Raw genomic sequence first — 22,043 nt, 5'->3', positions numbered from 1 at the left:
TACCACTGTTAATAAACAATCGTACGTATCCAACTTAAGTGCTTGCCCACACTATTAATAAACAATCTGTTCCTTTTGATCCAAACAGAAATTTCCTCTGAAACGCTTGGGCCACCAAGGATTTCTAAGCGCCTTCTTAAAGTTGTTTCATATTTCAGTTCATTGAAGGGGTTTTTGAGTTTTGGTCTACGGGGCTATGTTCAAAAACTATTTATTGCCTCTATATCCATTAGTAAAAACTTTGCAATTGTTTGTTGAGTTCGTCTACCACGAGGATATCCCTATAGGGACGCCAGCCGAGACCGTTGGATCCGAATCTAACGGTCCGAAAATAAAAAACAAACCCATATTCTCTCTCTTCCTTTTCGTTTTTGATTTTCGGACCGTTGGATCCGAGATCCAACGGTCTCGAAACACTCATCCCTATAGGGATATCCTCGTGGTAGCCCAGATCTTGTTTAAAACATGTTTTCTCTTAAACAGACTATCCGTTTATGGATATGTTATATAGTGTTTTCTTTAGATAAAAAGGAAACACTTCTAAACTTGGAAGTGCTCCTCAGAGAGTGCATACATAATTCAATCAACAACCTTGCAATAGCGGGATTTAAACTATAGTGCGGGATGGCTCACCGTCCCCTAGCACTAGCGTATCAGCTACAAAGTTTGAGTTTCTAATAATATAATAGAATGTACAATCATCCAAAATAGAAATACTGGCATAAATGTCATGAGCCACCGAAGTAGCTCCCCAAGATAGGTTTGTCCCTCTACTCTCCAAAATCTCAGCAAGTCTCTGACAGTCCGTCAAAATAGCGATATTTCGGATCTGCATGCGTTGTAAAAACTCTAGGCCTCCTCGGATGGCTCGAGCCTCTGTCTCTTCTGGATCAGCACTTCTTTTTCTGTCATGTCCTACACCAATGCAATAACCAAAGTTATTCCAAATAGCAAAACCTAAACCTACCTGTTTAGTATTACTATCCCACGAGGCATCTGTAGTAAAGTAGCAACAGTTATCGGTTATATGAGGCCATGCATTTATATGTTTGTTTTTAGCAAACGACTTCTCAGTGTTAGTGATAAAAGTTGAAGCTTTGGAGATAATGCCAAAAATATTTGTTTATTTGTTGTTGAAGATAATATCATTCCTGCTAGTCCATATGGAGTACATTATTGAGGCGAGTTCACTTAGAGTGTCTTTAATATCATTTTTAAAATTTATCATAGTGGTGATATTTGTGATGATGGAAATGATAGAATCATCGCTATATTCCAATGATCGGTTTTGATAGAGAGTTTAGAACCATACCATATGTGTCTGAACATGACACAATGAAAGAGTGCATGATGAGTAGATTCCACTTGATTACTGCAACGTGGGCAAGTAGCTGAGGAGATGATATTCCAATTTATCAGATTTTCTCTTGTGGGCAAGTTGTTTCTAATTGCTTTCCAAAATAACAATTTGACTCTTTCCGCTGTGTTGAGATTCCAGATGCTTTTCCAGAGCTGCCGATTTTGGTTTTGATCTATATTTGTGCTTGCACTGAGGTAATTGTAAACAGACTTCATTGTTAATTCCCCATTTGTTTCCTCTAACCATCTGATAGAGTCGTTATGTTCTTGTCGGCTGAGAGGCACTTTCAGAATTTCCTTGACAGTGGCTGGGAGAAATATGGTATCCAAAATATTTCTTTTCCATGAGCGGTTTTCTTGATCAATGAGGTCGGCTACGCGCCTATATGAGCCTACAGGTGGCAGGAGTCCCATGGGTTTGTTGTATGGTAGAGTTGGTATCCAAGGATCGAACCATATATCAATGTCATTTCCAGTCCCAATATGACAGCATAGCTTAGGGAGGATCTCATATCTTGCTTTAAGAATACCTTGCCATATCTTGGATGCCCCTCGTCTAGGGCACTTTACTCTCAAGATCGAATTTCCACGATCGTATTTCTTAAGAAGGCTTACCACCTAAGGTTTGTCGGGCTCTTTAAGGATTCTCCAAAAAAGTTTAGCTTGAAGAGCGATATTGTGATGGGATGCACGCCTTATCCCCAAGCCCCCACTTGATTTTGGTAAGCATATTTTGTTCTAGGAGATATAGTGCACCTTATTTGTGTTGTCTTATTTTCTTCCCCAAAAGAAACTAATTAGCATTTAGAGAATCCAACTTGTTGCATGTAGATGTTGGCAGTTAGAAAACTGACATCATGTAAGAGGGGATGGTCGAAGTAACTGCTTTAATGAGCATTAATTTTCCAGCTTGGAAGAGAAGCTTAGCTTTCCACCCTTCCATTATCTGAAAAACTCTTTCTAGCACTTCATCAAAATCAAAACGACTCTTGTGCCTAAGGATTAACAGGGCTCCCAAATATTTTTCATGGGTGATTATTTTCCCAATTTTCAGAATTCTTTTCACAATGCGTTGATGACGATGGTGGGTGTTGTGACTGAAAAAAATACCTGACTTCTAGAAATTGATTTCTTGACCTGAAATATTTTTAAAGAGCTCCAAAATATCCTTGATATGATGTGTTTCTGCAATATTTGCTCTGCAAAAAATGAAACTGTCATCTGCAAAAAGAAGGTGAGACATAGGAGTGTCACTCCTACTGATTTTGACCACATGGATTTGTTTTTGTTTTTCTACTTTGGAGAGAAGATGAGAGAAAACTTCCATGCAGATAATGAACAAAAAGGGTGACAGGGGATCTCCTTGTCTGATACCTCGTTCGGGTTTGAGGAAACCCATGGGTGATCCATTTATCTTGAACAAAAGAGAAGTAGTAGAAATGTATTGATTAATCCAATTCCTCCATTTCTCGGAGAAACCAAGTGTTTCCATAGTTTCTAGAAGGAAACTCCATTCTACTTTGTCAAAAGCTTTGCTCAAATCTAGCTTAATGGCCATACAACCCGATGCACATTTTTTTTTCTTTTCAGAGTATGAACTATCTCATGAGCGAGAACAATGTTGTCAAAGATCTGTCTTCCCATTACAAAAGCACTCTGGGACGGATATATAAAAATGTCAAGAAGAGGTTTTATGCGATTTGCAAGAATTTTAGAGATGATTTTGAGGCTTACGTTACAGAGGCTAATATGTCGAAATTGGTCAAGAGTTTCCGGTCGCTGGCATTTAGGTATTAGAGTGATGTTGGTGTGGTTCAGCTCTGCCAAGATGTAATCGGAGTTTATGAAGCTCTTGATGGTGTTAAGGAGGTCAGAAGAAATGATATCCCAATACTTCTGATAGAAAAGAGGGGTAAAACCATCGGGACCTGGAGCTTTATGGGGTCCATAGAGAAAAGAGCTTCCTTGACTTCTTCCAAAGTGACCTCTCTGGTGAGGTCATGATTTTGTTCATCCGTGATGACAGTGTCAAGAATGTTAAGGTCTCTAACATGAGTTTGGGGATTTGAAGAGGTAAAAAGGGTTTTGAAGTGCTCCACAACTGTATCTCCAATAGCACTTCGCTCTTCAACCCAAGTCCTATCCGCTTTTCTAATCTTATTGATCTCGATCCGATTTCGTCGAACAACAGTGGAGAGATGGAAATAGTGGGAGTTGGTCCCATCACAGTGGAACATAGTATCTCTAGATTTGTCTCTCCATAATTTTTCTTCAAGATGGGAGGCTTGATTAAGATCCTGTATCATATTGTTTTCGACAGTTAGGTTTGTCTTTGGATCGAGCTGGCACTTTTTAATCTCCTCTCGAATGCTCTAGATGCGGAGGTGAATATTTCCAAACACATCTCTGTTCCATTTTTTTAAGTCATTCTTAACTTTCTTGAGCTTATTGCAAAAGCGATAGGATTGTGAACCTCGGTATCTGGTATTCTAGGCTTTAGATATCACATTTTTGCATTCTGGTTCATTTACCCACATCGATTGGAAATGGAATTGCTTCCGTGTCGGGGCAGGAGGAGGCTTCAAGTAAACCACTATGGGTATCGGTCCATGATCAGATTTAATAATAGGGAGATTTATAGTCCTTGCATTCGGAAATAAAGTCCTCCATTTTATATTCGCGATAGCTCTATCTAAACGCTTCTTTATGAGGTCAGCTCCATTATTTTATAATCTCTTATTTGTCAATGTGAAAGGAACACCTTCATATCCTAGATCCACAAAATCTGCAGAGAACATAAAGTCCAGAAAGTGGGCTGCTTGAGAAAAGCTGGAAGGAGTTCCGCCACTTTTCTCCGCTTGACATGTGGTCTCATTTAGATCTCCAACAATGAGCCACGGCGAATTTAGTGTTGGTTTTCTTTGCCGTTATTATATAGTGTCTTGAGCATCTTAAGCTGCCCACGAACAAATTAATAAGTGTAAATTAAAAAATTGTTCAAGACATTATATAAGACCACCCCCCCCCCCGGAACATGTCCGTTAATGAATATGTTCGTTTTAGAGAAAGCTTGTTGTTTAAAACTTCACTAAATATGCAAAATAAACAATGTACTATCACGTTTTTTTTTTCAATTCCATTACTTTACAATTTTTCTGGCACTGCTATGCGTAGAAATTTAAATAAAAATAATTATTTTTTGATCGTTGGATTCTTCACATTGAGAAAACAAATGTTTAAATAGATGTGGCTAAGTACATCAATATGGAAAGATAGGACAGATGATTATAAATAAATCCTAGAGATAAAATCTTACCATATTAACCTAGATTAAGAAATATAATCTTATCATACTAATCTAAATCTAGACTATTCCAATCCAATAGATATTATACACATATTGAATAATATTCTAATACTCCCCCTTAATCTCATGGTGTTTGAAAAACAACACGAGATTAACACCATAATAGAATGTCGCCAAACTTCAAGTTGAAAAATCTGTCCAAAAGTGTGACAAATGTTATTTGTAGCAAAACACCATCCACGAACTAACGATAACACTCGATAAACAAGCTCCAGACACATGTCTCGGTAGCATCAACAAAGGGCTTCTCTTTTTGAGACAACACCATGAACAATGGACTCCTCTTCATAAGGTAGTACCAACAACAAACGGTTTCTCTTCATGAGATAGCACAAACGACGAAGTATATCAAATTGTGGTGAGGCTTGCATAACAAAAACCAACACTAAATCGACTAAAGATATAATGACGACAGAGAAAACTCATACAAAAACATACTTTTGATTCAAATATGGTGATGGGGTTGAAGTTGGGTAGAAATCAACATTATTACTACTAAACGATTAAACCAAAGAAAAATATTTTATGAAAGTGTGGAAAATAGTCCGGCCAATGGCCACCCGTAAAAAAAAAGAATTTATCCGAGAATTGAACCTAAGCTCTTAATACCATGTAGAAATTTAAATAAAGAGAATTATTCATTGATAATTGGATTCCTTATATTGAGAAAACAAATACTTAATAGATGTGGCTGAGTACATCAATCTAGGAAGATAGGACCGATGATTATAAATAAATCTTGGAGATAAAGTCTTACCATATTAATTTAGATTAAGAAATAGAATCTCACCATAGTAATCTAAACCTAGACTATTCCAATCCAAATAGATATTATGTACAATTTGTTTTTTTTCACTTTGATGACTTGTCTACTGGAGTGATGACACGTGTTAGTTATTGATTACATGCATGGCAAAAGAAAAGAGTAATGCTACTCCGACCCACTTATTTGACCTACTATTTGAACCTACTAATGTGTCAAAAGTCATCACTATTGATTTATATAGAGATAGGTGCCGTGTGTATTGCAATGCAAACTAACATTATCCAAATAGTGAGTCACAATAGTAGATCTAAAAAGTAGGTCAGTGTAGCACTACTAAAAAAGAAGTGTGAAACTAGACACATAAGTGAAAAGAAAAGAAATAGATAACTCACGCGAGAAACGCGTGTCCGAGTACCCAATTTATTTTTCAATAAAACAGCCTACGTGACCACCCAATTACAGCTTCTCCACTACTATAAGATCATCCTCTCTCTCCATTTCACATCAACTTCATTATTAAAGAAGAAAAAGGAATCAAAACAAGGAGAAAATGTTTTGCTTCTAGTTAGAAAAGGACCGCTAGGCCAAATATCCAACTCAGGCCCATTTGTTTATAAATTGGGCTTTCATATCAGGATCTGGACTTGTTTCTCCCATTAAAGAAAAGTGAAGGGGCAATTGCGTCTAGAAAGAAAATAAAAAGGTTCATTATAGGGTTAGGGTTTGGATTTATTTAGTGAAGGCCTCAAAAACGAAAAACACATCTCAACTTTTGAAGAAGAAGAAGAAGAAAGAATGGGAGTGTTCACTTTTATCTGCAAGAGTTCTGGGAAAGAATGGAGTGGAAAGCAGTATTCAGGAGATTTAGAAGCATCAGCTTCATCAACTTTTGAGTTGCAGAGGAAACTTGTTCAAGCTGCTCTTTCTGCTGACTCATCTGGTGGTGTTTCTTCTTCCTTTTCTCTCGTCACTCCTTCTTCTGCTGTCTTTCAGGTAATATTAATGCCCCTTTTCTTTATTTTGTATTGATCGTCAATAGATTAACGCGGGTCTCCAATCCAGACATAAACTATTTAGTGATTTAACTTAAAATGTTTTTGATGCTAGGTTATTGTTGGCGGTGGCGGTGGTGGTGGTGGTGGAGTTGCTGTAGCCGCAAGTTCTGGTGGTGGGGCAGCAGCTGCCGAAGCACCTGCAGCTGAGGAGAAGAAGGAAGAGAAGGAAGAAAGTGATGATGACATGGGTTTCTCACTCTTTGATTAGTTCTTCTGGTGAATAGCATGTTTATCAGAGTTTTCGTGATGGATTATTATTGTGCTTTAAGTGTTTTGTTTTTGACTGCCGAGAATAGCTTTGCACTAGCTTTAATATTATTTTGATTAGAAGTGCCAATGTATGTTGTTTTAGATAAAGTTGATTGATGTAGATCACTTAGAAAATATAGTCTACTACTCTATGGCATATCTTCTTAGAAAATTTTAGTTGTTGCATACTCTCAAGTGATAGCTCTTGTTATTAGAACTATTAATCTTATTTCGTATATTACTAACTAATATCTTATTGGTAATAATTTGGTTGGTTGCTTGAATTTGATTGCTATGTTAGTCATGATGTTATTTTTCCTTTATTTGCCGCCCTTGAGCTGATACAGGAAATTTATGAATGATTTAGTGCTGCAATTTGTAAAACTTTCATATACATTACTATTACTCGTGTTTATCAAAAGATAGTCACCATAAAGGTATTGATTTACAGACTCACATACTGGTTTGTCGACTTCTATCCTTGTGGACTGCTCTTGTTCGGTGTAGTAGTAGTCTAGTAGACGTCAGGTTCTAATGGCATGCTTGGAAACTTGGCTGTTGTGTGTATATATAAATAGCTCTTATACATGCATTGGCAAAAAGTGTTCTCTATCTGGTTGTATTGGTTTTTCTGCAGAACACAAGTTTATTCTAGCTTTTAAGGGTTGCAACAGTAACTTTATGGCATTTGTAATATGAATTACCTAGACGCCTAGTGCAAAATGCTGGACACATGACATGGCTGACCTGCTTCATGGTCCCATGGATTTGCGTAGCCCTTTTGAGTCTCAATAGCCATTTCTTATGCCAAAACTCCTCCTGTTCATGGTAAAGATAATAAGATGCAGGATAGTTTGCCATCCTAAATAAATACTCCAAGAAAATGTGCAACAATCAAATGGTGTTGGAGAATTCGTGCTACCTAGAGCTGAGCCGCTGACCAAAGTTTTTCTCTTGTAGTGTGAAACATTACTGGAAAACCACTTAGCTTGACAATTATCAGATCATGAGATGAAGTAACGTCACAAACTCGCAATCAACCATCTATGTAACATCCTACTGAAGCAACCAAAAAACCATCACTCTTTTATGTGGACATCGGGTTGTGAAGAAAGAGGAAGCTTTAACTGATTTCTCTTTGTGTGATGGGACTGAGGGTTTAAGATAGATAGGAAAGTTACCATTACAGCCACTTCATCATTACACTTCTTGGCATTTTCGTTTCCGGTTGATTCCATTTGATGATTGGTTTGGTGTTTTTTTATGTTTTGTTTATTTGGTCTCACCACTAAAAATGGTTTTTATCAAATTTTTAAGAGTTTGGTGTTTGGTATTCGAGAGATTTCACCATTAAATATACTCTAATTGTGGCATAGACACGTGCATCTTGCTAGTTGTTAGTTAAATTTTCTTTAATGAGTTCTGGCATCTATAATGAGAGACACTGCAATTGCAATAGTAATTCGATGTGCGTATTTATGAAATATTGCAAGAGTTTCTTTCGATTCAACACTCCCCACTGAAAAGACTTGACCAAAATGCTTACAATTGAATTCTGAGACATTCAGAATTCCTGTTATACATGGAATGCAGAAGTTTTTACCTTCCCAAGCACGTTGAATTCCTTTATTCTTGCAACTGGGCGATTGCACATTCAGATTTTGAGAATTATCCTGCTCATTTTGGCCAACTCCTATGTCACTCGCACTTTACATGAGTACGAGCCCACCAGATCACAGAAAAACGAAAGGGTACACGCCCATTCTTGCACTTTCTACACGCCCACACTTATTGCCTAAGTTAAAGGACGTTACACCAGCGAGCATTTGTAGTTCACTGCAGTGAGTGAGTCACTGCAATAATGCAAGGAATTTGTTGTTCGCTGTAATCAACGATTCCCAGATAATGTGTGGTTTTTGCTGCTGATCTTACTTGGAAATCTGCAATGGGGCAGCTAAGAATCCAAAAACCTAAAGTTGTTCCCAAAAATTGGAGTTTGAAACAAGTTCCAAGTACGTCCAATACTCCAACCGTCCAACGCCATTAAACTTAAGTTGCTGTACAAATCCTTCCAACTTAAAATTACATCCAATGTCCCACCACTTGGCAATAGACATCTCCATCGATCAATAGGCACGAGAAGAAATTTCAAAAGGGCGAAAACACCAAATTTTCACCAAACATTATACTAAAACTGCCCAGATTTCAATAAGAATTCTGGTATGGCTAGTTATGAAAGACACCCAAATATTTGGAGAAACTTTTCTCTGTTCTTTTGCTTCACCGATACACAGAAAGACTCTGATTCATACTTACAGAGAGAACTTACATTGGCACACAAAACACACGTTCCTCTGTAAAACTGATCACTTTTTTTGGATGAAAACTGTAAAAAGGATTTAATTATCAGTTACAATGCAACATCTGCCCATTTTAAGTGTTTTACAAGCAAGAAACTTTTCACCAGAAAAATAAAAGTGTTTTTTCAACTTCGGACCATTTTTTTCATAAATATAAAACAGCACATCATTTTGGCTTCATTGCAAATTCAGGAACTGGTAACCCAAAGAGAATGAGAAGCAAAAGAAATATATAAAGCAGAGTGGCAAACGAGAGCTAATCCAGCATTATAACAGAAAACAGCGAATCAAGCAAAAACACATTGCTTCAAGAATATACATCACTGTTGCGTAACAGCTTACAACAGATGTTACAGTTGAAACACAAACAACACAAGGTCATGTGGACAGGGAATCAGCAAACTTAATACCACGCCGCAAGCTTTCGCTACCCGCTGCAAACTTACTCTCCAAATCAAGCTCCCCCACAGCATGAGCAGCAGAGCGCAACTGAGAAAGACCAGTAATAAGGTTTGATAAATAAGCAAAACCGATGAAAGACAAAAAGATTAAAGGGACGGCTAAATGCATCCAGTATGGAAGGACAAGTCTGATTAAGAAAGATCCAAATGGATTGATTTCAGGAGATTAATTGCTCTGGATGAGACATGCTAACTGAAAGGAGAAGAGATGAATACTACACAAGTAATTCAAAATCTAAAAATAACTAAATTACCTGATTTAAAAACTCATCCAACCTCCTAGCAAGTCGTATGATAGTCCCTTCAAATATGTTGGTCATTTCTATAATCTCTGCAAAAGTTGCACCCTGGGAGAATATAGAGAAACGTTTGAGAAAACTCTCAATAGCAGTAGAAATGGGCTAGCAATTTAGCATAGTCAAAAAACAAATAACACATTCCAAAACAAGAGTCATGAGGAGTTCTACAAATCCACACACCTCTGCTATTCTCCTCGCACTGTCTTGAAGTTGTAGGAGAGGTTTTGCAAGTTCAGTTCTCAAATGTATTTTGTCATTTGATCTATCTCTAGGAATGAAACAACTTGGTGAGGATCAAGATTGTTAAACATACCTAATGAAACACTTGCCCAAATTAGCAAGGCAGATGAATACTTAATCCTGAAGAAAGAAGAAATAGCAACAAAAGAAAATGTTGAGTCGTGACTCAGAAGTTCACCGTTGAACATCAGTTCTGTAACAAGAAGTTCGTCTCCTGTGTCTATCAAGCATGAGCACGACCCTTTAACTGGACAACACCATCAGCATCAATATGGCCAAGCTTCTTCAAAACCCTTGAAAGATTTTTGAGTTCATCGCGGAATTTTTGAAGCTGCACAATGGATACATCAACCCTTTTTTTTTAGACAGAAAAAAAACTTTAATTATTATTGAAAGAGAAAAAGATCTCATCAGAAGAGTAAATCATGAGAACAAAGCTGAAATCATATGGGCAAAGGATATATAAAATCAACGAACAAATCCTCAGGTGACACTGACAGTAATGCTTGACAAGCCAAAGCAGAAGTTTTTTCCATACAAGACTGACATGTTTTTCTTTCATACATTTCACATGATGCTAAATTTATATCTAAAACAAAGAATCACACGTGACAAAGAGAGACCTCTATATTTATCAGTTATTAACTGACAAACAAAGCAGCAGAACTAATATTACAGACAGAGTCCGGTTCCCCTATAACCGGGTACAGAGATTGATCTCTGTACCACACACACATACATCTCGTATCTCGGCGCGCACACACACATCTCGGAGCACACACACAGGTATCGAGGCACACACACATCTTGGATTCGGATCAACGGCGAGATAACACGGTTACAGAGATGATCTCTGTACCCGGTTGCAGAGATCTCGAGTCCTTACAGTAAAATAAACAAATGTCTAGAAGAGATGTTCTGATTTCAAAATTCAAACTTTTATACAGTGGGTATTTATATCTGTAAGAAAGTCAAATCCACATCGATACGACTTTTTCTATCCATGGTAGATTGCCTCAAGATTCGTGTGCCACTTCTCGAAGCATTTGGAATGAAATAGGAAACTTTTACGCAATATAGATCTGTGGCTACTGGCAACAACGTCATCATGATACTGCACCCTTCTCCTTCGGCCTAAAAGATTCCACCAGTGCAAAGGGATTCACTACAAGGAATTCTTCGAGGCAGCTAGCAATAGCTGGTATTGTAAGTACTGTATTATGGTTATCTTAGTAGGAGGATGTATCATTCACTGAAAGTAGTTACAGCTACATGATATTTTAACAGGATTAAGTTGAACATTAAGATACAAAGTGCCTTTTTCTTTTCTTTCTTTGTATTTTCTGCTCCCTCCTTTTGTATTCATGAGACTCTCCCTTTTCTCTCCTAGTGAATAAGACACTGATTTACTCCAAAAACAAAACGTACCAATGCTCATGTTTCAGTTCTACATCCTATTATTAAATACAGTTTTTATCTTAAATGCCGTGAATCAAAATATACAAGTCGAATCAGTACAGGGAAAAAAATGACAGACTTACAAGGACTTCATGAGCTGATACACAGGAGTATTCAGAAAATAGAGGGAACATGTGATGAACGAACAGAAATCAAATAATGGTGTGCATGTTTCAGTTCTACTTTGTATATTTTATAGGTAGAGATCTTATCTTAAATACAGTGAATCATACTGAAGAAATCGAAGATCATCAGCACAGGACAAACAAAGGATAAGCATAAAAGGAATAATCAGTATTGTAAACTGGAATTTTTCAAACAAAATAACAACCTGAGAATCTCGCACCTTTTATTTGAGCAGTTGAATTTCATGATTCACCTCTACTTTTCTTTGGAAACATTTAATCTGTTCCGTGTATTGAGAGGACTGTAGAGTGTACGATAAAAAAATCTTGTTAACTAGCACCAGAGTACAAAACTAGTTTTCGAATCCATCCTAAGAACTGGTGTGGTTATATTAAATTATTCTAAAACAGAACTATGAGATATGAATATAATATTGATTACTTATCTAAATTTTTTGTAAAGTGAAAACCCTATTATCCTTTATTAAACCCCTTTGACATTTTTTTTGTTGCTTCATAATCGAGTGTCCAATTTTTCGTTCAATGCAATTGCATCGAATTTCTCATTTCCCGTTGATTATTCTTTGAAGTTAGAGTTACCAACCAAACTGGAGAATTAAAGAACCGTCCATGTTAAAAATTTAGTGTAGCTATATTGCACTAAAACAAAATCTTATTGTTCTCATTTGTAAGTATTCAATAATATAATTTCAATGGATAATAGCAATATACCATTGACATAATTGAGCCTAGTCTACTTCATTGCATGTACAACGTTGTTTGTATAATTTTAATTAAGTTTTAATTTAATTTAATTTTTTTTTTCCCTTTCTAATAAAGACCACTCCAACAACAATAGCAATGCACCTTTGACATAATTGAGCCTAGTCTATTTCACGTCTGGGTCCATAATTCAATTTCTTGCCTTAAGATTCTTTTGAGTTAGAGTTGTCAACACCTACTTCTATGCATGACTCCATTGAACTGATTGAAGGTTCCTTCCCCATAATGAGTTTAAGCTTCATATGATATTTAAGCATGCTCGAGTCCTTCTGGTAAAATGAAAATTCAGCATTATTTTCATAACCGGATTTTTTCGTAATCGGATTGATGAAATTCCACAAAGAGCCAAAGAAGCTAAACTTCTTGGAATGCTTCCTAATTTTGTTGTGCATGAGTTGCCACCTCGAGTCCTCAACACTGCCTAAGATCCCATGGGATTCCATAACTTGTAAGAGTAATCCGAAAATCAAGTTCCATCCATAATCATCTATTATTCCTGCTAACGGCAATTTTCATTGCTAACAACAATGGACTGCCCTGAGCCTTATAATTAGAAACAATACCAAAATCTTTGTTTGTAGTCCCACCATTTTGGCATTGGTTTCTTTTAGTATGTACAGTCCTACTATATTGGCATTGGGTGCTTTTATCCTCATACGCTATTTACACATTCCCGTCAACACATGCAGTTATTCACTAATACTCCACCTGCACCTATATTGAGTGAAATACGCAAGTAGTATTGAAAGAAATGTTAATTGGCTAACTCTTACACATAACATTTTGATAGATTAAAAAACATTATAGACCCCGGAGTAGCAGGGCGATAGTAACATTCCTGAATCCTGATTCTTAAAATCTCATATGGTTTGTAGTTTTACAATATCATTTTCTACCAGAACTTGTTTACCTTCCACAGAATAAATAAACCTTCCAAAAGATTAGCAATAGAATAAAATGAGAGGCTGTTGTTACCGTAAATATAGAGCGGGGAAAATACATAAAAAAAAAAAAAAAAACTTTGTTACACTTCTTATAGACCAAATAATGATGCACAACCATCAATCAATTTCAACCTTTAACACCACCAGAATACTAATCATTGTCTAAGACAACTCTTTTTATAAAGTAGATGAATTCATATGTATAAACTACATTGGAATTGAAGAGGCCAAAGAAAAAAAAAAAGCTTGGCAAGAACACCAAAAGCCACATAACTGGTTTCTTCTTGCAAATGGCAATTCAAATAGATTTTCGTGGGTTGTTCATAGTTGCACATACATTGGAAAGTTCAACTGGAATCCTAAAGCACACAAACAATAACAAATAATATTGCACTAAACAAATAATATTGGTTTAGTTAGGAGTCAATTATGTACTTAATTAAGTTCACAGAACCTAGTTATTGTGTCAAGTCCTGGTGAATATATACCAAAAGCTTGCCGATCTATGGTTAAACCACATGCATATATATGGTAGATAAGACTAATGATTTTAGATTTTAATAGAGGTCACGTAAATGAAGCCAAAACACATTATTCAGAATGTCTCACCAACTTTGAGTAATGTGAAGATTAGATATTGTTGGAAGAGTTTGAAACAAAAATTGTTACACTTCCTTAAGTGAAACCAAAAAAAATTTTACTAAATTTTTTTGATAATTTGTAATCCTTTTACCAATTAAGGAAGTGCATGCTTGCAAGCTTTTTTGAATAAAGTATAATTGAGGGTGGTGAAAAGGAAACGTAATGGTATCAAGATCCAAATATGGGATACTCGACAGGCGCTTGTTAACCAAATTGATTGCAAGCTGATGTCAGTATTCCCAGACCTACAAATCCACTCTTTGAGTGTTTAACGTCTGGATACTAATAACGCCAAACAAAAACAATAATGAAAAGATTTTCTGTTAAATTCTTAGATGCATCAAAATTAAATAAAGAAAAGAGCATAAATAAATAAAACACTAATGAAATACACAAACATTGCCTCAGTCCCTCATTGAATGAGTTATGTTAAAAGATAGGTTTAAGATAACTAAGAAAGAAAAAAGTTTAAGATAACTACGAAAGAAAAAAAAGAGAACTAACCTTGAAGGAGTTTCAGAAAATAAGTTGCGCCGAAAATCTAAAACTCCAAACCTTTTTCTTTTTTTTTTTTTCCTTTTGCTTTAAGTTGTGATCACAAATATTATGGTTAAATTGTCTAGGGGAATGGGGGAGAGAAAGAGCAGATGTTGAGACAGCTAGTGTAGATTTCTTTTTTCTACAGGCCTTTGGATACCAAAGTACAATATAATCCAACAGACAAATCAACTCAGGACTCAACCTCAATTCGCATAACAGTCGCTCTTTAGCAATTTCCATTAAACACTCGTCCCTAAGTCCAACGCAAAGGTGCTCTTCTCCATTGTTTGATGTCATGATAATCACAATGTTAGAGAAGTCCACCGAATGCCCATTGCTTACTGTACCTTCATTAAACAATTCCATATAATAAGGTTTTCATCCTCAAAGAGTTCCCCAAGAATACTTTTAGCTAGTTCAAATTTACCATCATTTGAAAGAACTAAGATTAATTAGGATTGATTCAATTGGTCCTCCCGACTTATTTATCAATTGGTACAATAGGTGGAATTGGTGGTAGTGCGGAAAACACACATGCCAGACAATAAAACCTCCATCTCCTAGTCATATAATTTGTTGGCAAGTAAAACTAACATATGGCATATAAAACATAATACGTAATGACAATGAACATTCAATAACCTGGACGGCCTGCTTGTTGATTTTGGAGTAGGTATCAAATCGCCAAAGCGTCAATCCATTAGTCCACTTCTTTCTATGTAGGTTCAACAGCATTTTACCCTCAAATTAATTCATTCCTCCTGAAATTATATTGATTGAGTAGTAATGCCTGTTCAACCCATGAATCAATGATCTTTCCATTTATGCCATTCACCTATTTGAAAAAATGTATATTCATAAGACCTCAAACTCGGTGAATAATCATATATGTTTGATTATGTGTATATTAGGAGTAGATAATTCAACAAAATCATAGCACCTGCTTTGCCCCAAGAGTATCAAGCATCACACGAACAAAAACAAATACTAAAATGGTGCATATCTAATAAGCAGAGGGACTATCTAATGGACCCCAATCCTGTCTTGCATCCTTGTAAAAAATCAGAAACTTAAATCTCTATGCAAAAACACTATAAATTAGAAACATGTTTTCACTTCTTGACATATAAAAGAATATATAAAAACTTGCAAGGGATTCAACTATACGTAAGCCACTTGCAAGGATTGTAATTACCCTAGTGCAACTCAGCAAACTCTTCTTTCTAGATAAACATAGTAGTATTTTTTTTTTTTTTTTTTTTATTTTGATAACATAATAGTATAGTGGAAACCATTCTTAATTCTTAAACAATATGACCAATGAAAATAGGGCCTAAACTTACCAATCAAGTAAAGTGAAATAGACTAAGTAAGAGCATGGAAGGACTTTTGCTTACACATTTGGAGCAATAACACCACCATCTAGTGCCAAAGATTGATGTCGTATGTGTTAACGATAGTTATTTATTTCTCCTTGTCACCCTTGTTCTTTTGAGCGCATGTAGTCTCCAACTTTGGAAAGGGTATGCATTGCTTATAGATTGGTTCTGTACCAACAATGAGAAGCAGATAGATTAAATCCAAAAACATTAGCTCTTAACAAAAAATATGACAATCTTGTGGCTTATATTAAAACAAAATCCTGTTTGGACTCGAAGTTCCTGGGACCTGTGGTGGAGAAGGGAGATACCCTTATAGAGTATGAAATACTATGTACTGATGTGATCTATAAAAAAATTCTTTTTTATGGTAAAGCTTCCTCCTCTTGTTCAATAAAAGCTTGACCTAATAGATTGACTGAACACTCAAAATTGAAATTGATATATATTAAAAATTGATTGAAGGTAAGAGAAGAAGAAGAAGGAACAAACCGTGAATTTGTAGATTGAAAGAACATGATTGACGACGGTTATTTTCTCTGCTGATTTAGTTCCATTGATTATTTTATCACCGATCAACTAATCCAATACCAAGCCAATCTTAGTTTGAAATACAAAGACATTCTTAATCAGTACCAAACACCAATATATACTGTTTCAACCATATCGCAAACATAATTTTCAAGGGGAAAAAAATGAAAATCAATTCAACGGGATTGTTTATGCAAGATGATATAATTACTAAGAAATTACACAGGAGATTTAGATGTAAATCTCAACTCTGAAATAATCTGAAGAGTTAAGATTTTACCTTATTCCCCAATGTTCATCTATAAAATTACATTACTGACATACCCATTCCAATTACTGTACCTTTTTATATGTAGTTCCCCGACTTGGAAATGAATCAAACTGCTTGTAGGTATAACATGATGCATTCAAATTGAAAGGAAACACTGAAAATAATAACTTAACTTAAGAGCTTTCAATACAATTGCTAGTGTGCCCATGGTGCAATAATCGAGTTTCAACAGCAGCATTAGTACACTTCAATTATAAAAAAATGAACTCTTAATAATAGTTTGTAAAGGATGGGTATTAGTAAAATAAGTTTACGGCTATCACTATTATCTTGAGGGTCCCCAAAATGTTTAACTCCCTACTCCAATCAATTGTACCCATACCCCATAACAGCAATCCCTATGTTCAATTCCTTCAAATGAACCTCAAGCATTTTGTGTCTCCTTTCAAACACAACAAAACTCAAAAAGAGTAGTTTAAAGCAACAAATGCAAGAGATTGAACCTACTTCTATTTTATTAAAATATTCAATAATGGAAAGGGATAGTATGAAAAGGGACAATACCTAGAGAGCCAAAAGGGATTCATTCTTCCTGAGTAGTTCTCAAAGAACGGCAAACATATAGAAATTTGACAATCTCCTGACTTTGGATTCAAAGACTTGCTCAACCATTCAAAACTTTGATCAAACCCTTTAGCTTCATGAAATTTGTTCGGGTTATTTTGTCAAAAATTGAAAGACTTGCTCGACCATCTTAAATGACTAAAGTGGCTTTTTGTAGTCTGTAGTTTTAGACTATACTAGTGACGTGTGAAGAATCCCATAGAGTATCCCTTTTCATCATAATGCGGTGAGTAACATTATAGTATTTGCAATTGCTCCATGCCTAGTGAGACAACATTGTCAACTATTAACAAATAAATTTTGATACATAAAGTAATTACAATAAAATTTGTAAAATTGATTGACATATCATATACAATAAAATTTCATCGTTTCAAAGACATAATCGTAACCCATCATGCAGGTGTCACCAAGCATGATAACATAGGAGGCAAGTGATGGATTAATACTAATCCATTATTCTCCATTCTTAGTTTGTACCTCCAGTCCATGTACTTGATTTTTGTTAAGTATTCTAACGAAACTTGCATTAGTATACGTTTCTAAACCAAAGCTCTCAAAGTTCATTCTCCTCAACATCTGCTCTAGCTTAAATACTTGTCTCACGTAGGAACCAAGAAATATATGAACAGGTGGAATAAGTAGTAAAAATTATTATACTACTATTACTTGATCAGAAATAAATTGAAGTTCACTTGAATTGGGATATGACCAAGTATGTAAAGACAATCAAACTTCTGAGCACAAAAAAAAAAAATAGTTACATTTTTAATGCGATTAGAATTCGTGTAGGAAAAGAGAAAAATCTAAGAACACTACTTTTAATGTTCTATCTAAGCAATTGGTTGTAACTCTACATTGTAATAACTAATAAGCAATTGGACATCAATTAAAAAGCGGCATTAATATTTGCAAAGAATTAAAATTGGTTACTTACATTGACACTAAATACCCAAAAGAATGTCCCACTCCATGAATTTGTTCTCTACTTCTTTGTTGATCAAGGCGAATGGCCCATTTCTATGTTACAAAGATAGAGTTTCATAAACCAAGTTAAAAACCTCAATAAACCAATACACGTTCAAGTTTTCTGAAATTAATCCTAAAATTGCCCCATCCTCAAATTTAAATACCACATTTAAAAAAGATGAACTATACCTCAATTATAAGTTAATGTAAATTTTGAGAGCTGGCGATGGATAAAGAGATTGCAAATTAAAAGTTCCGCGAGAGCAGCTGGTTAGAAGAGATGAGATTTCTAAGGAACAAAAGGAGATAAATCAATAAATTTTACTCATATTTTGGTACAAACGGAGAAAAAACAATCAATTACAATTGAAAACAAACAATTTTCAAAATCACAATTGAAGTTGTCGGATTCTCACATATAAAAAAAAAGGAAAAGAAAAAATGTATGAACAAACCTTTGTATCTCTTGAGATAAACAATTCTTCTTCTCTTCCTATGAAAGCTCCTATCAGAAGGTCTTTAAAAATAGGGTGGTGTTTTAGAATTGCAATGGTCTTAAATTCAACTATGAGATAACGCATCCTATCCACTAATTACACACTGTAGATGAAATTAACAAAACATATCCAAATCAATAAATCCTCCAAACTCACAGAATATTATACGAAGGTAAAAACATTACTTATCGTGAATCTTCTGAGAGTGTTGCATACTCCGCTTTTAGCTTGTTAACCTGCGCGGTCAAATCCTTTAGCATTTGGACTGTATCACCTAGAATAGCTGTTTTGTCATTCTTTGGCCGATCAGGGTCTACAATGTGCACGTTAGTCTAGCATACATAAGCCTCTCATAGTTTCATAAGCGCACGACTATCAAAAGCAAGTGACACAGAAGATAAATAAGGATATATGGTACCTAGTGCATTCCCTAGTCTTACTCAAGAAACTGCTCATTTAGTGGGTCCCTTCTCAACTTGTCACGGTCTACCTTCAGAACTTTTCTTGCATTAACAGGATCTTTCACTTCTACTTTTCTACAGCTAAAAAATGTGGTTTCCATTAATTGTGACAATTTTTATAGTAAATCTTTTCTCTGCTATTCTATCCTTTCTACACATTAAATATTTTGGTCCTTTTACACGTGAGGAGAATCCAATATCAATCCAAAACAAATGTGAAAGACAAAGCATCTGTAAAGCGTATGGGGCATGGGTATGGGTATTGGGAAGACTTAATTTATATGCTTATCGATTCTACTAACTTTATAATGGCTTGAGTATCAAGTTTTCTTTACTTTGATTTCTCGATCAACAGTTAATTGGTTTTGGAAAATTCATCTCTTACAACTAACAATTAAAAGATGAATTCGATGGTTTTGGAAAATTAAACTGTGGGAATAAGAAGAAATATTACAACAAAAAATTAACTAAAAAATAAAGCTGATTGATAATGGTATGGAAATTGGTAAAAAGGTAAAAGAGAATAAACAAAAAACAATAAGGGGGCGCATACCTGATATGAAGAAGAAATTGAAAAGATTGGAGAGAAGAGAGACAAAATTTAGTGAGAGAATCTCTAGTTAGTCGTTGTGTGTGTGTGTTTTTTTAGGTGAATAGGTCGTGGGTTTTTGGCGGGTCTAGGGCTTTCCAGTCTATGTTAGAGACATGTATTGCAGTTTTTCTGTATGTATGAAAGTTATACATTGACCCGTATCATTTATTTTCTTTTTTTTTATGGAGCAGAATTTTATGAGCAAAATGTAAAAAGTAAAAGTTAAATAAGATATTGGACCTGGTGCTTAAGAGAATGAAGAAACCTGCACCAGGAAACATCTGACAATTGCGATTGAACGCATCTTGCAAAAGCATAGATACAAAGTGATTGAGTTGATGCCTGATAACGACAGCAGAGATATAACATTTCATTACATAAAACAATGTAAATACAATGTAGTTTTGGCCTTCTGCTCTATTACAATCACGAATAAAAGGAGGAGCTAGATAAAAAGAGGAAAATTTGTGTCAATAAGTTTAACAATAATCATATTGGCAACCATTTCAAATATTAGATAGCATAGTAATTGAAGAAGCACCAGAATCCTAATTTAACAAAGAAGGCAATATAGGGAGGGGAGTAGCGAGATTCACCTCATTTTCATTTAAATGTTGAAAATTGTCTTCTCTTGCTCATCAAGTTGACAGTGATGACTTTGGCTTATTAAATGAACCAAATCCTGGGGGGAAAATATGATTATAAATGTTACTTATAAATATGAGAACTGGAAGTAGGCATAAAACAGAATGAGTTTCAACAGTAGCACACGAAATAATAATGTACAAAAAAAGTGTGAAGTTGCAGATGTAGGGACCCATTATCACATTGCTTCCATGAAAGCTATACAACAGTACAAAAATTCCCATATAGTCGGGGACCAAGTTCACATTGCCAATTACAAACCTCACCACAGTGCTTTGGTTCGGCACAAAAACTTCAAAGGTTCAATATCATAACCAATTCAAGTGGGAGAAAAAAAAACGTAAAGAACCATCCATATCAGATAGACATATAGAAGATTTAACACAATAAAGACCAGCATAGAAACTTAGTCTACAAATATTTTCCGACCTATACGATTGCCAATTAAAACAAAGCTTCTACACCTTATGCCCATGAGTCCAATTACAGGTCTTTTTTTATTAAAAAGAAAAAAAAACGAAAAAAGAAACCCCTCTTTGGGAACAACAAATGGTAGACATCACCGCTATAGAAATATATCTTTACGCATGAAATGGAAGGGGTGAGGATATATACCAAAATATGGACCAAAAATTATACCACAATTTTTTAGAAGTCAGCCAAAACATGCCTAGTACAAAATACCTTTATTGAGCTCCAGACATCCGTTAATAAGAAAATTGAAAATATCTAAATATGTCTTTAGTGCACTTGGGGTCAGAACGATATTGACTGGCAAATCCACTCTATATCCCAAAGCTATAAAGTCGAAGTCGTGAACTCGTATTGCAAAACATCCAAAGAGCCAAAGAGCCAAAGCTAAACATCATTAAGGAAAAATAGATGAAGCATTAGCATTAATACAGTTCCTCAGATAATGTAATTTCTACACAAAAAAAATATTTACCAGTACCAGGACGAAGGGATTGCTAGAGCATGTTGGATTTCAAAGAGAATATGGAGGAGCAGTAGCAGTGCAAAGACCCATTCGGCTTTATGAGTAGAATGTGAATGAGGGCTTGAATTACACTAAAGTAATTAGCGTGAATGGGCTCTGTTAGATGTTGTTTCTCTTTTTTTTCTTGCCGATTCATTGTTTTCTTTTTTTTTTCTCATGATTTCTCGTGACTATGTACTCATCAGAGCATCTCAAGGGTTGTTTTTAATTTTAGTCATGAGTTTTTCTTTTTTATTTTGGGAACAGTCGTGGGTTTTTAGGGCGGGTTTCCATTCTAAGTGGGAGACATATGTCGCAGTTTATTAAAATAATTTAATCACATAGGTATTATACCCAACCTATATTAAAATCTGTAAACTATCAAATCATTGTATGATCCATATCCTTACTCAATTAGCATTAATATCATTTTTGTGAGTATGGGATTAT

General features: G+C 35.3%; 2 protein-coding genes and 3 long non-coding RNA genes across 13 annotated transcripts; 1 reads left to right on the top strand and 4 right to left on the bottom strand.

The window, feature by feature from the left end:
* Positions 1 to 5,910: 5,910 nt before the first annotated feature.
* LOC147509313 (large ribosomal subunit protein P3z-like) lies at positions 5,911 to 6,968 on the top strand. Its single transcript, XM_086601644.1, has 2 exons — positions 5,911 to 6,485; positions 6,600 to 6,968. The coding sequence occupies exons 1-2, from the start codon at positions 6,288 to 6,290 to the stop codon at positions 6,753 to 6,755; spliced, it is 354 nt and encodes a 117-aa protein (XP_086457770.1). The 5' UTR covers positions 5,911 to 6,287; the 3' UTR covers positions 6,756 to 6,968.
* LOC147509312 (uncharacterized) lies at positions 6,599 to 8,291 on the bottom strand. The gene is made up of 2 exons (XR_015218457.1): positions 7,719 to 8,291; positions 6,599 to 7,615 (listed from the first exon to the last, which is right to left on the bottom strand). It is a non-coding gene; the product is annotated as an uncharacterized LOC147509312 (long non-coding RNA).
* Positions 8,292 to 9,369: 1,078 nt separating this feature from the next.
* LOC147509311 (DExH-box ATP-dependent RNA helicase DExH10-like) lies at positions 9,370 to 12,250 on the bottom strand. Of its 5 annotated transcripts, none has more exons than XR_015218456.1 (5): positions 11,961 to 12,200; positions 10,335 to 10,487; positions 10,097 to 10,229; positions 9,872 to 9,964; positions 9,370 to 9,645 (listed from the first exon to the last, which is right to left on the bottom strand). XR_015218456.1 is itself a non-coding variant. In XM_086601647.1 (5 exons), exons 2-5 carry the CDS (start codon positions 10,385 to 10,387, stop codon positions 9,535 to 9,537), a joined length of 345 nt encoding a protein of 114 aa, XP_086457773.1. In that variant the 5' UTR covers positions 10,388 to 10,509; positions 11,961 to 12,250; the 3' UTR covers positions 9,370 to 9,534. The 5 variants fall into 5 exon arrangements, 4 of the variants coding, with proteins under 4 accessions (XP_086457773.1, XP_086457772.1, XP_086457771.1 ...); XM_086601647.1 differs by having other exon boundaries at positions 10,097 to 10,184; positions 10,335 to 10,509; positions 11,961 to 12,250; XM_086601646.1 differs by having other exon boundaries at positions 10,097 to 10,184; positions 11,946 to 12,244.
* Positions 12,251 to 14,677: 2,427 nt separating this feature from the next.
* Positions 14,678 to 17,648, bottom strand: LOC147509310 (uncharacterized). Of its 3 annotated transcripts, XR_015216534.1 has the most exons (4): positions 17,394 to 17,648; positions 16,520 to 16,627; positions 16,046 to 16,195; positions 14,678 to 14,989 (listed from the first exon to the last, which is right to left on the bottom strand). It is a non-coding gene; the product is annotated as an uncharacterized LOC147509310 (long non-coding RNA). The 3 variants fall into 3 exon arrangements; XR_015216535.1 differs by lacking the exon at positions 17,394 to 17,648 and having other exon boundaries at positions 14,678 to 14,995; positions 16,520 to 17,224; XR_015216533.1 differs by lacking the exon at positions 17,394 to 17,648 and having other exon boundaries at positions 16,520 to 17,215.
* A 975-nt stretch (positions 17,649 to 18,623) lies between these two features.
* Positions 18,624 to 20,273, bottom strand: LOC147509309 (uncharacterized). Of its 3 annotated transcripts, none has more exons than XR_015216531.1 (4): positions 20,213 to 20,273; positions 19,338 to 19,461; positions 19,105 to 19,232; positions 18,624 to 18,689 (listed from the first exon to the last, which is right to left on the bottom strand). It is a non-coding gene; the product is annotated as an uncharacterized LOC147509309 (long non-coding RNA). The 3 variants fall into 3 exon arrangements; XR_015216530.1 differs by having other exon boundaries at positions 18,625 to 18,711; XR_015216532.1 differs by lacking the exon at positions 18,624 to 18,689 and adding an exon at positions 18,753 to 19,022.
* Positions 20,274 to 22,043: the final 1,770 nt, after the last annotated feature.

This window comes from Coptis chinensis, chromosome 3, assembly GCF_015680905.1.
Source record: "Coptis chinensis isolate HL-2020 chromosome 3, ASM1568090v1, whole genome shotgun sequence".
Lineage (NCBI taxonomy): Eukaryota > Viridiplantae > Streptophyta > Magnoliopsida > Ranunculales > Ranunculaceae > Coptis > Coptis chinensis.
This window is presented reverse-complemented; position numbering and strand designations above follow the sequence as displayed.